The 13,567-nt window shown below is 34.0% G+C and overlaps 1 protein-coding gene across 1 annotated transcript, besides 1 other annotated feature; it reads left to right on the top strand.

Annotated features, from left to right (window-relative positions):
- Positions 1 to 9,900: 9,900 nt before the first annotated feature.
- Positions 9,901 to 13,567: part of a mobile genetic element that runs on past the window's edge.
- On the top strand, positions 12,340 to 12,759 carry TVAGG3_0785040 (protein of unknown function, DUF4108 family; the record flags this gene model as incomplete). Its single annotated transcript, XM_001284030.2, has 1 exon — positions 12,340 to 12,759. The coding sequence occupies one exon, from the start codon at positions 12,340 to 12,342 to the stop codon at positions 12,757 to 12,759; it is 420 nt and encodes a 139-aa protein (XP_001284031.2).

The following is a 13,567-nucleotide window of genomic DNA, read 5'->3' as shown; positions in this document are numbered from 1 at the left end:
ACACTTAGAGACAGACTTATTATATAGCATGCGCGAAGAGTAGAAGCAAGAACAAACTACAAGATTAGCTAGAAATTGTACCAATGAGATAGAGTGAAAATGTGATACCTGTAGTTGCAACATTGCGCTAAACTCAGTTTGCAAAAATTCGAACAGTACTATCTAACATCTTGGAACACCGTATCTTCTTCCCATCTCATACTCGCAGCTTCAAATAATGCATAGAAAGCGGCATGTATTATTAAAATATGCATAAGTGTTTTACGTGTCAAGTATCCAGATATACTGGACATTCTATATTCAATTGACTAAAGAAGAAAATCAAAACGACAGACTTACAAATATTAAAGATACTATGCAGCTACACTCTATGCATAAGCGGATGCATACTATGCGCATGATAGATTCACAGACGCTAAAGTATACCGTAGATTTGTTTTACATCTGTCTTGCCATAGTAAGAATTAGAGAGGATTAAAAACCTAAATACAGGTATAGTACCATTATGAAGACGTCTGTTCTCACCCTTAAACAATAATACTTGTTGCTCTTGAATCAGCACAAATTAGGTTCTCGACAGGCAAATAATAGAAATTCGTCCAATTGCTGTAGACCGCATGTATCAAACCGTATTCAGTATATTACCCACAATAAAATTGCCCAAAAATATTCGACCGAAATTAAAATCCACTGAGTACGCATTACTGTCGGAGTTTTGAGCTTTATTTTAAACATAACTGTCGTACTAAGGTAAAGGTGATAGATATAAAGCTTGTGAAAGTATATATCTACATAAGTCCCAATTGTTGCTCTATGTAAACTACAAACTAGTTTGATGTATTGAATCTGCTAATGAGTCTAACTTTCAATACTTATCTATCTGCTGGCATTGCAGAAGGTGAGAAGACACCTTCTACGTTAACTATAGAACATGAATAAGTAATAAGTTTATATGAATACAGCAAGACATCATGATTGTGATCCGATGAGGGAGTCTGAAATATGAGCACTGATACAATCTGAAGCTCGTAGATGGATAATCGATACTCGTCAGCTACCCAATTCATATATATATTTATTGAATCCAGCACCAAACCACTTACATTTTCAGGACTTCGTACTGTTATTATCATATGATCTGATCAATTCTTTAGGTCTTATCTGCTGAGATAGATGCTAATTGTACTGCAAAAAGTCCATGTAGAACCGTCTTTGTGGTACATGACTATAAAGTAAATAGCTATCTCCACTATTAAACCGGCTATCGCCTGTTAACGAAACTTCTTTTAATAGATGCTCTAGCTCATTGCTAACTACACTGCTGTTCTTCCATCTAGACTAAAAAATGAACTGACACAGAGATTATTATCGGTAACAATTTCGTGATCATCGGAATGAAACCCAGCTATAGTATTATAATACGATCAACGGTAACTCCTTCTCTCTATATTTACATATCTTATACACTAGTTACGTATGTAACAATCCGTGCCCTCGAGTCATTACTATCGAAAAATGAACAAACTGAGATGTATAAATGATACATAGCAGCTTTCTTAAGTATATTCTGATACACATATACTCTGATTCTTCGTCCAAGTTCTGGGATTAAACTTATCAGAAAATAGTACACAAGCACCCGCAGATGTTTCTTGAAATCGGATCAGTCGATGTAGACTATGTAAGACGAGTGCTACTCGAGACGAATAAGTATACTTACTCTCTGAATTCCGGGCAGCATAGTAAGAGATCTATGGCAGTCATGTTCTACTACGGAAAAGAATGTATACAGTGCGGTATCTCAGGCATATTACTGTAGCTTTCGAGTGAAGCTCGTTCTTCTCTCACACTCCTATAGTTAACTCAGGAAGTATCCTACGATACGTTGATTGTTACAAATTATCTGAAACTTAGAATATCTATTGAACTCATTAGCATTTACTTCAAAACTCTTGCTTTAGTTACTTCTTATCCCAATTAACAAACATGACCTGAGTCTTTTTAGCTGTATACTGAACAATATAAACAACTGTATGCAACTATTATACCATACTTGTCAAAAACCCTTTTAACTACTAACATCTATATAATTGCGAAATAAGATAGTGACTGATTTATGGTCTATAACGTAATGAGGACACCAGAGCAGTTACTACAAATCGACAATAGCTAAACTACATATACACCCACTAATCAACATCTCTAGCTAACTAAGCTATCATATGCTGGGAATATGTGCACCCCATCTATGTATTGCAACAATGACAAGACAATCATATAAGCCTATTAAGTAAACGCGAGAGGTCTTTACCGCCACCACAGTGGGGAGCGAAATTATAGTAGCACGCACTTTCTGTAGCGAATAATAGCCATCGTCGATGACAGTAAACTATGCAACAGCAACAGACTTTCAGTAACTCACTCGTATATTATAAATGAGCAAAATATTCCAACTTCACTACTTGTAAATATCTAAGGATTATAAAACATTATACTCAAAATTCAAAATATGCTACATAACAGCCAATAATCTATTTCATTCCAATATCAAAATAACAATCTGTCCAAAAAGTCCAAAACAATATTTACATTCAGACAAGAAAAACTAAAATAAGAGTAAATATACTGATATATAGGAAACATATCTAAGATATGCTACTACCACATCACATCAATAAAATAAATTATAACGACGACAATGAAGCTATATACGATGACAACATGAACACACACCAAATAAGAATTAAGACTAACTGATATGAAACTAAAAGTACAAAGAGAATATGCAAATAATGAAGAGTCCGCAAAGAAATTCAGTAGTCATGCCGAAGTATCAAGTAAATCGGAAAACAAGAAATATCCATTATAATTATGAAAAACACACATCACCAATACCTACCACCATAGCACATGAAATAGATGAAGAATAACACCACAAAAGCCCTGAAACATATTATGATAGCGATGAAAGAATAAAACAACAAAGAAATTTAGAACCAAAAGATAAGGCAGAAACCAAACCTTTTACAGTTGCAAACCAAAACCGAATCAAAGTACTGCGAAAAACTTCAATAGACACAAAATGTCATAAGTAAATAAGAAACGACACCTATGAGCAAAGCAATGCAAAAAGGCGCCTAGAAGTATCATAGAAAGACTAGACATGACTGGTTAGATATGCCCCAAGCCAACGCTAACAGAAGTCAGCCCAACTCATAGAGGTCAATTAAAGTAACTAAAAAGTACACAAGCGAGAAATTGAAATAGCGTTCTAAATGAAGCTATTAAAACAGTATACTGTGGAGACATTAGATAACGTTTTACGAAGCCTTCATCACGTCAGCGTAGAGACAAAGTAGAACAAGAGATTAAACTGGAACATGAGAAAGAAACTGAAGATACGTAAAAGAAATAGTTCAAGCAGATGTTAGGGAAAGATAGTAGACACAACAATGAATCTGACCCAGAATATACAGACTAGCGAGCAACGAGAAAGAAGTATCGAAATTCATGACGAACAATATGAGCAAATGTTAGATGGATAAGTCATAGAATAAAGCAACAGTTAATCAAATGCAGACCAAAACAGCTAACCTAGATTAAGTCAATATGCCTTCTTACACAAACGAAAAGTCAGTAGACATTATGTGCAGATGAACATACAGCTGTGAATTATTTATACAGCACCACACCCTCCAAGAAAACACCTCACATGGAGCGTACCCTTAAAACAGTTACACCTCCGTCACATAGAGAAACATCAGACACAGCATCCATCCAAAACCACCCACCAAAAACTAAACAACTTTCTAGTTCAAACACCTATCCAAGCACATCAACTCTCTCAACACAACACACTCAACACACACATAAACATCACATCAAACCTCAACCAGTTCATAAATCTCCCTTGCTCACAATCAACAACCACAATAACAGAGAGAGCGGAGAGGACATATAAACACAAGTAAGAGATATGCATAAGAGACTATTAGGCGCAATTCTTAAAAATGCTTAAAGAAGATAAGTATCGCTTCTCTCAGATACTTCGACAATTAATGACAGATAAATCATATAAGGACAGTTCGTATTGGTAAAGTCAAAGATGAGAAACAAACACGTACCCGAACACTGATCTTAGCTTTCATTTGCTCCCAAATAACGATATAATCTCAACACCCTGCAAAAAATACAAAGCTCCTCTTAAAGATTCATGAACTAATATATAGCGATCATACAATAAACCTAAAATATACATTCGTAATGTATAACTTACAACCGAATTTATCTCTGATGTCACACTATTGACCTAATGAGACTTTAACAGAAAAATATCAATTAAGCTTTACGTATGAAACGCGTTAAAACATACAAATATATAATAGCCCGAAATGGCACTGAGTAACGATTCTTAAGAAAGTCCAAAAGCCTTAATATAATATTATCTTGTATACGACTAGATAGAAAAATGTATGAGTTTCGAATCATCATTCTGGCTCTCATAATACTAGGAGAAATCAAGAAAAGATAAGAAGTACAAAAAAACTCCACTAGTAATAATCAATTAAAAACAAATATAAGCCATCATGGAAAAAATATTATATCTTTCATGACACTATACAACACAGCTAGAAAGAGCCTGACGGAAAACGATTTGACAAGATCACGCATCCTGTGACCATTAACTAAACTACTCCGAGCCAGTACGTAAGATGATAATGCGTACTAGACGCAGACAATAATGATCTCTGACTATCACTACAGTATGTACATGACAAGTAGTATTATCTAATGTATATTCTTACATACTCAGACTCTTTTTTTTCATACATTCATAAGGACAAATCTAAAACCAGAAATAGCGCATATCCAAAAATATTTCGTTAATCCTCAGTCTCACATATGTAGTAATAGATATCGAAATATATGCTCCGGTTCCTGACTGAGCAATAATTCACAAGATCTCTCACATCTCTATGATAGAATCTAATATTTCAGCAAGATAAGTGCATATAATTATTGTACTGGCTATAGAAAAATAGACATCAACAATACACAAAGCCGCTTCTGCTAGCTATATTACAGCATTAAAGTTGATTCTATTTCTCATCATCGTGCATACTCGAAAAAATAAAGAATTAAAATTCAATAATAATCTAATAATATGGACTGCAAAGAGACATTAAGTAATTATTAATGCTCTTGTCAGATACCTACGACGTATCTGACAACCTAAATAGGAAAACTACAAACCTTACTATGTTACTCAAGACGATGAATCCGTACTAATAAAGATTGCGCATTCGTCATAACCAGCTAATACCCCGATATGGCTACGTGAATCAATAAACTGTAACAACCTACACAATCCAAGAAATATTGCCAACGCAACTCTGAAGTCATACTGCGTAACGAAACAAAGACTTAGTTTCAGTCGTCAGGCTTTTACTGTCCATTGAAACGATAAATGTCAATACATAAGCACGATCAATTTGTTGCTTTCTAACCAGTATGAGAATTTGTCTAAACATGTCTGCTCGTAAATAGTAGTAGGATATAACATCCTAGACCGTTCACTATGACATGTTACTCCATGAAAGACTATCAGACACAAAAATCTACCATAGACAATGAAATATTATGAGTATTTTGATGAAAGTAGGGTTAGAAATAAAGTTGAGAAGAACGGAGACAGAGAAAGAGTAATACTCAATTACAATGACCTTTGCGCCTAAACGGGTACAAGGTTTATCAAAAATGTATCATCTGAGAATATCTTACGTCTATTCATCAACCAATGAAAACTCTAAGACTTAGACGATCTGACATAATCTTAACAAGATCATTAACTCAAATGGCGTACATTACCACAATATACAAATCATCGGTATTGACAGATAATACCTTATTCCTGACAACCAAATAAGTTTGCAACATTTTCACAAACCAACTCACACGATTCAATTTTAAAACCGACGCGAAGATCTGAAAGAATAAGCTTTGCTGTTACAAGACATTACCACCACAAAATGAGTAGTTCTGTAACAATGCTCGAAAAGACAACCACGTAACTGCGTACATTATAAACATAAAATTTGAACGATCATTTGATTCCTTAATCTAATACACTGTCAGCTAAGTTTGTAATCAGTTAAGCCCTTCAACCCGGATACTCAGATAAATTGCATCATTGCTACTAATTGCAATGACGCGTAAGACTCTAATATACCAACTATCACCGAACTCTGTTTCATGGATATTAGTTACCTGAGATGCGACCAGTAAGCCAAAAGCGACAAAAAAGACAATGGACAATTTGCAACATACTAGTAATGAAACATTAATTGCAATAGATTTCTAGTTTGTCATATTGGGCTATCACACTCTCAATCAAGAGGCCATATCGAAAGAACAGTTATGAGAAAGAATTATACACATAGCATACAGTCAAAATCGACATGAATAGTTATAACTATCGCTACGCACCTCTGTGCTATTTCACACATATAATAATCCAACGAGCATGTCTACAATTTTTATACTCACTAATAAAATTACCCGCATCGAGATTATATAACGCCAAACAGTTTTGGATACTAAGTGTATTATGACAATGGGGTTTACCACAAAGCTATATACGAATGCAGATATACACAATCCAAATCTACATTTCGTATAGCCAGGATAGATCAAGTCCCATCAAATTCACGAATATATCCCTATACTGCTGTTTGTTATAGAAGCGTAGCGTAGATACTCGAGAGACTAGTCTCTTCAACAAATCAGTAGATATTGCTTTCGACATCATTCTACTGTTCGATTTAGTTATCCAGTATGAATATTCTATTAGACATATCATGATATCTGTATACTGAGAACAGAGGTACATGGAGAAAATAAAAATCCTCTTGCCACACTTCGTCTAACTAGAGAAGAGTATCTTGCCAAATGGATATTTGAAAGTACTCTATAGTACGAGATGATCACCCAAGCATAATGCTCAAGAAAAAGCTTTTCATGGATATCAATATATATACACTAAACTCTGAAGGCGTAATGTATCAACTGTTTACTAATATTATCATTGAAAACCTATAGCTGTCTCACATATACATGATTTCATAGTTCACCTATTGGAAAAACTCAGTACAACCACAAGCAGAGAACAAACAGACCAGTATGCAACATTGAGAAATAGAAAAGCTTGACCTAACGTTCCCTAGACTCTTTAGGTTTAAACCTATATCTGACAACATGACATCAGCCATGTAACCAAAGTATAACCATAGAACACTTAACGATTCCGTTGTCAGTCAGCTATTTCGCTCATCTCAGAGTAATTATGTATAGATACTCTGCCTAATACTGTGAATTCACGCAAAATCCGAAACATTGCTATTCGTGTAACTAGTACTCCTACATCTCAAAATAAGAACAACACTTAATCATTCTGCACCACAGCTAAGACCACAGTCTATCTCACTTAATCAAAGTATATGGAATCTGAACAATCATATTCTGTACATTTTATTAAAAAGGTAACAAATAAAATGTCACCCCCGAAAAATTTTGCAAACAAAGTTGACAAGACTTTGGAGTTTCTCAAAACCTCAACATCTGAAATTGAATTACACTTATTTCATATGCGTGCTGTAGATGCCTATGGATCCTAGTTATACGTTTGACAATGTCGATAAAGATTTATTTGAATGCAGAGAAATAGATATACGCAGAACTTGCATCTATCACTCAATTGACTCACTGCATCTTCCATATTCAATGCTTAGCTGCCAAACTATATCAGTCATTCCATATGTCCTATACACCAAATATCGATCAAGACTTTAGAGTAAGTATGAGAGTACCAAAAGTGCTGACCCACAGTGCAGACAAACAGATTATGCGGTTCGTTAACGAAACTGCAATGATAACATGCAGAATGACTATCGTTTTGACTTACAGACGAGACTATGAGAATGACTATTCTTGTTGTACTATAGATTCAGCTGCCTATTAAATATTCAATAAACATTAGATGGACAAATATTGTATCCAAGAGAATAAATAGTGTCTACAGTTGAGTCCACAACTATTTAAAACAGTACAATCTGTGATTAAGATAGCCTCATTAGACATTTATACGACAACTATCACAAACACATAAGCACCAAACTTCAACACTGAGAAATGGTCATTATAGTTCTATTCATTAACGCATATGTAGTAATAGCTATGTTATCATACAGAGTATTGGCCAAGAAAATACTTTGCAAAAACTATTACAACTGGAGACGCTTCTAGAACCTTTTGGCCTTGAGCAGTTTGTCAACAAATTTCGAACTGACTACTAGAAGACTTTAATAGGTTGTACTTTAAATTCAATAGGCATGTACACTGTAACCAATGTTACAAACCCTTAACCGCATAATGATACTGGTGACACCGAGATCTGTTCCATGATGAGTATAGTTGAAAGCATTAAGGATAAAGTGTTACAAAACCATATATAACACGTTATCACGTAAATGTATATCTTTTTAAAGACTTCGTTCAAACGTAATCGAAAACCTGCTAGTAGCTAAAGCTCCCAGCGAGCATACCAGGAAGCGAGTTAAAAGTGAAAGCCCTCAGATGCGTTCGCATAAGTCGATCACGCTTTCAGTCGAAGAGCAGATTGTTGGTCAAGACAATAGTCAGTCAGTCGTGTTCCTGGACAGACTTACTACATCCGTCAATAAGAGTTCGACAGACATAACGCCAAGTCTTCTGACATGACAGTATATGTAATGATATGATCATACATTCCCTTTAAGATAATAAATCTGTAAGTCTTGTTCGTTCTAAATGTTAGTGCTATTTCGTCAAATACCTTCACCTATTCATACAACAATAAAAATATTCTACCATATCGTTTCCTTTGCCTTAATAAAAAGGAGAAACAAATATCTCAGAGCATCAGTACGTCACATAGTGCTATATCTATTAAGCTTTACTTAATACCTATGTTTGTGCGATCTACTAAGAAGCTAACTTCGTCCAAGTGATATCTTTATTGTAAATTTGATGTGTAAACTTGTTATTGCTTCATATTCATAAGAGAATCAGAGAAGTACTCAAATACTTCCATCTTATTTATATCTAAGTAAAATAGTCATTCACGAAACCAATATGAATCGTAGTGGGCTCAAAAAAGTTTTAATGGCCGGTTGGCAGAGTGAAGATAAATTCACCAACTCAATTTACCAAAATCCAGTATCAAATTGTTTGTTTCAGATGTTCAAAGACACGAGTACAGAATGAAGTAGGGGATATAACTCATACTGTAAGACGTCACTAGCATGAGAATCAATCAATAGCATTCCTGTGTAAGAAAGAATCAAACGATCATATGTTCACTCGTAACGCTTAGCCAGTATCACTTAAATCTTTACATATATCGAATACCCTAACTCCACAAACCAACTAGTAGAGCAACCAAACTTAAAAACTCTGAAGTAGAAGAATCTACAAGCCAATCTTAAAGACAAAACTAATGATACAGTGCTTAGTAATTAACTATGTCTAATTCACATATGCCCCACCCGTAAATAGTGTAACTACTACTGCATCTGTGCATCTGCATCTCTCATAGAAAAGTCTTGCACAATAGTAATCCTATTTCTGGAAAAAACTTCTTGATCAGAAGTGTCAGAGGCAGACGATATAAACCAAAGAAATAAAACGACTTAGTTGCTTGGGTTGTTAACTATAATGTCATGGACTGACAAGCCACTATAGCGTTATGAAAGGAGGTGAAACGCTTGAACTTAAATATATTTCCCAGACGTCATTAAAAATATTTGACGACCCACAAAATATTCAGTAAAATTTATTTGCTAAGTAAAATGGCAGAAGACTAGTTACTATTACGACTAAAAACCCTGAGTCATATAATTCTATAACAACAAACTTACAAAGTCCTCAAGGACGATATTGTAAACTAACCTTAAACACAATGACGACTAAAGCTGTTTTGCTCTTTTGACCAGAAGATTTTATTGTTGTGAATGGTAAAAAAATACTCCTTTGAAGATACTTACTCAGATATACCACCAACAGGTTTTGTTGACTTATTTAATACTTTAAGGACGGATGTAACATGTGCTGCAACTAGAGCAGGTTTCATTATGTTTGGATGTCCGACTGAGTTTAGTATAAACGATATGAGCTATAATACAAAACTTATATCTGGTTTTTACTACCAACAGTTTCCTATAACAGGAAAAGGTGTCATACAAGGAATGTCTGTTCCATTGACTTAAGACACCTATTTTATATATTGTTCAAACTTAGGTTCAAAGTGCTATTCGAATGTCGACAGAAACTACTATGACCAAAAGATACTCATGCGTATAAACAACACTTTCTCTGCTGGTTTGCCTATTGTTCATTCGAATGCAGATTTTCAGCTTAGTGAACTCAAACACTTTAGCAACATAAACTTAACCTTAGTTGACGCAAACTTTGTTCCTGTAAAACTTTTATGTCCTATGTATTTGTCAATGACGGCAGAAAGTTTCGAATTGGAAGATGCAACTGGTGAAAGTATTGTACTACAAGAACAACTTCAACAACAAATAGCTCAAGAACAACAAATGCAACAAATGGAACAACAAAGTCAAGAATAAAAAAATAATATTTTTTTTATTTTTATAAAAATGTACAGAATAGATGTTTCAGATTTTTATGACTTCCAAGCGTTCAGAAATATGTGTCCATTTAGAGACTATAACAAAGCAGTCGAGAATTTGAAACGTTTAGTCATTTATGTCGACTCTGCCCCTGAATGTTATGTTATGAAAGAATGGGATGTTGTCTTTAACAAACCAAGAGCAACAATAGTGTCTGAACAAGAATGTAGACAGAAACTTAAGAAAATAAAAGTTGTACAAGTTGGCATGAAGATGTTAGATGCTTGGGATATCTTTATTGTCAAACTTGAAGATTTTTCAGTTCGAGGTATAAAGTTTTATACACCTTCTCCAAACTTCTATTCTATCTTCACTGGATATAAATACGAACAAGTAGAATGGAAAGAAAATATTATAGAAGCTTGGTTAGACCATGTCAAAGAAATTATATGCAATGGAAACGAAAAGGTTTATGAGTATATCTTATGTTGGTTTGCAAACATCTTACAACATCCAAGTGCTAAAAATGAAACTGCTCTCATTATAATTGGAAAACAAGGAACTGGTAAGAACACATTCTTTACAGATATCTTATGCAAACTGTTAGAAGGTTATTCGAACCCTAATATGACAAACTTAGAAAACATCTGTGGCAAGTTTAACTCCTCAATAGAGAATATGAAACTTATAGTTTGCAATGAACTTCAAAGTATAGATACAACAAAAGTTTTGAACTCAGATGCTTTGAAGAGTCTTATAACAGACAAAGTTGGAGTTGTTGAAAGAAAGTATAAAGACCAAAGAGTTTGTGAAAATGTTGCAAACTTCATTATGGTTTCAAACAATACTGTTCCGATGAAGTTAGAAAGTTCTGACAGAAGATATGTAGTTGTCAGAACGTCAGATTCTCATATGCAAGATACAGAATATTTTGACGACTTAGCAGAAACTTTGACATCTGACTTTTACAACCACTTGTTCTCATATTTCATGACATTAGATATTTCTAAGTTCAATCCAAGACAAATTCCACATACCGAAGAAAGACAAACATTGTTAGAAGCAAACAAGAGTGTATATGAACTGTTTATAGATGAGACTAACTTTGTGTCATTAGATGAAAGGTCATTGTACGATGAATATAAACAGTATTGTCAAGAATATGGTTATATGGCAGCTTCTAAACGAACATTCTTGGCAAATGTCAAAAGTCTTTTAGATGTTCAGAACGGCGTATATACAAAGAAAAATTTTTCTGAGTAAATTTAAAAAAAAATCTTTTTTTATCCGATAGAAAAGATGGCAGAAAAATTAACTTTTTACATAGCGCCAGACCCTTCTTGCCCACATCTTTTTAAGCCACAATATATAGACATAGAACTAAATAGAGAAAACGAAATTCCACAAACAGAAGAAACATATAGAGACCTAGATAACGAAAATGGATATGCGCTATTCTGGTTAGATTGTCCTTATGAAATGTATGAAAAAAAGGCTTTATATGAAGAATATAGAAAATATTGTCATGAAAACGATATAAGACCAAGCTCTAGAGAAAAATTCTATGCTGGTATAAAACATCTTTTCAAAGTTCGGAATGGCAAATATAGAAAGAAATAATTTTTCTGAGTAAATTTTAAAAAAAATATTTTTTTATCCGATAGAAAAGATGACGAAATTCATCTCAGTCAACAAATATATGTCAGGACTTAAAGAAGAACTAGACCCATTCGCTTATTTGAATGTTTACTTCTACCATTTTGAAAAGTCTTCATTCAGCAAAGTTTGGAACATCGAACCAGTTAAGTTTGCTATTGTGACTAAAAATGGTGCGAAATTTGAAGACTTAGACATAGAAGGTTTGTTAGCAGTCAAAGAAAGTTTTGACAGAAGGTTCTCAAACCTTAAAGAAGGCAAAGCATACAAACTTGTTATACCTTATGAACCAAAGAAAGCAGACGACTATGAATATTATGAGTCTAAGATAGTTGAAGTTCAAGGTAAATTGGGTAAAAAGATTTTAGAGTCTAAGCCAGTGTTTGCTCCTAAAGAGGAAGAGAACATTGACATTGACCCAGAAATGTTCTAAAATAAAATTTTATTTTTACATGTCAAATTTCTTTTTCTCTGGAACTGGTTCAGGTTCTTTCTTCTCTTCTACTTTTTTCTTTTCTTTCTTTCTTTTCTCTCTTCTTCTTCTTTTCTGGTGGATTATGTCAAACTTCTCAGAACCATATTTATGTAAAAGTTCTGTCCTTTAATAGCTCTTCTATTCTGTTTTCTATTTCATCTTCAAGAACAGCGCATGTGCCTTCTTTGCATTCTAAAACTTTTGTTGGACTTCATTTTCCAATCGGCGTCATCTCTGTCAACAAGTCTGTCATTGACAAATTTTAAGACTGCTCTTTGTAATGTTTTATGGTTCTTGTCATATTCCCAGAAACAGAACTTTAGAAACAAATTCACCTTTCTTGTTTACACTATGTAAGATTTTATGGTCGACAGATGTTTTGCTGTCAAAAAGCTTGTCTCGAATATAGATAGCGAAATCGCTAGACATTTCCTAAAAGATAAAAATTTTAATTTTTCTAAAAATATGTTAGAAAAAAAGTTTGCTGACATTGACAAGAAATTGAGAATTTTTAAACAAGAACAAGAGGAAGTTGGAAAATGCTCAGATAAAACCCATACATGACAAGTTCCTATTTGCTCAGAATGGTATAACAGGTCTAATTGCACCGCCTGGGTCGGGTAAGACTATTCACTTATCTTAAAATGGCTGCACAACAACAAGAACTAGATGAGAAGAACCCATTCTATGAGTTAGTGTCATTTGTAGTACTTTTCTGGTCAATTTGACCAAACCGTCAATTCGTTCAAAGATATTATAAAAAAGT

Source organism: Trichomonas vaginalis, chromosome VI (genome assembly GCF_026262505.1).
Source record: "Trichomonas vaginalis G3 chromosome VI, whole genome shotgun sequence".
Classification (NCBI taxonomy): Eukaryota; Parabasalia; order Trichomonadida; family Trichomonadidae; genus Trichomonas; species Trichomonas vaginalis.
This window is presented reverse-complemented; position numbering and strand designations above follow the sequence as displayed.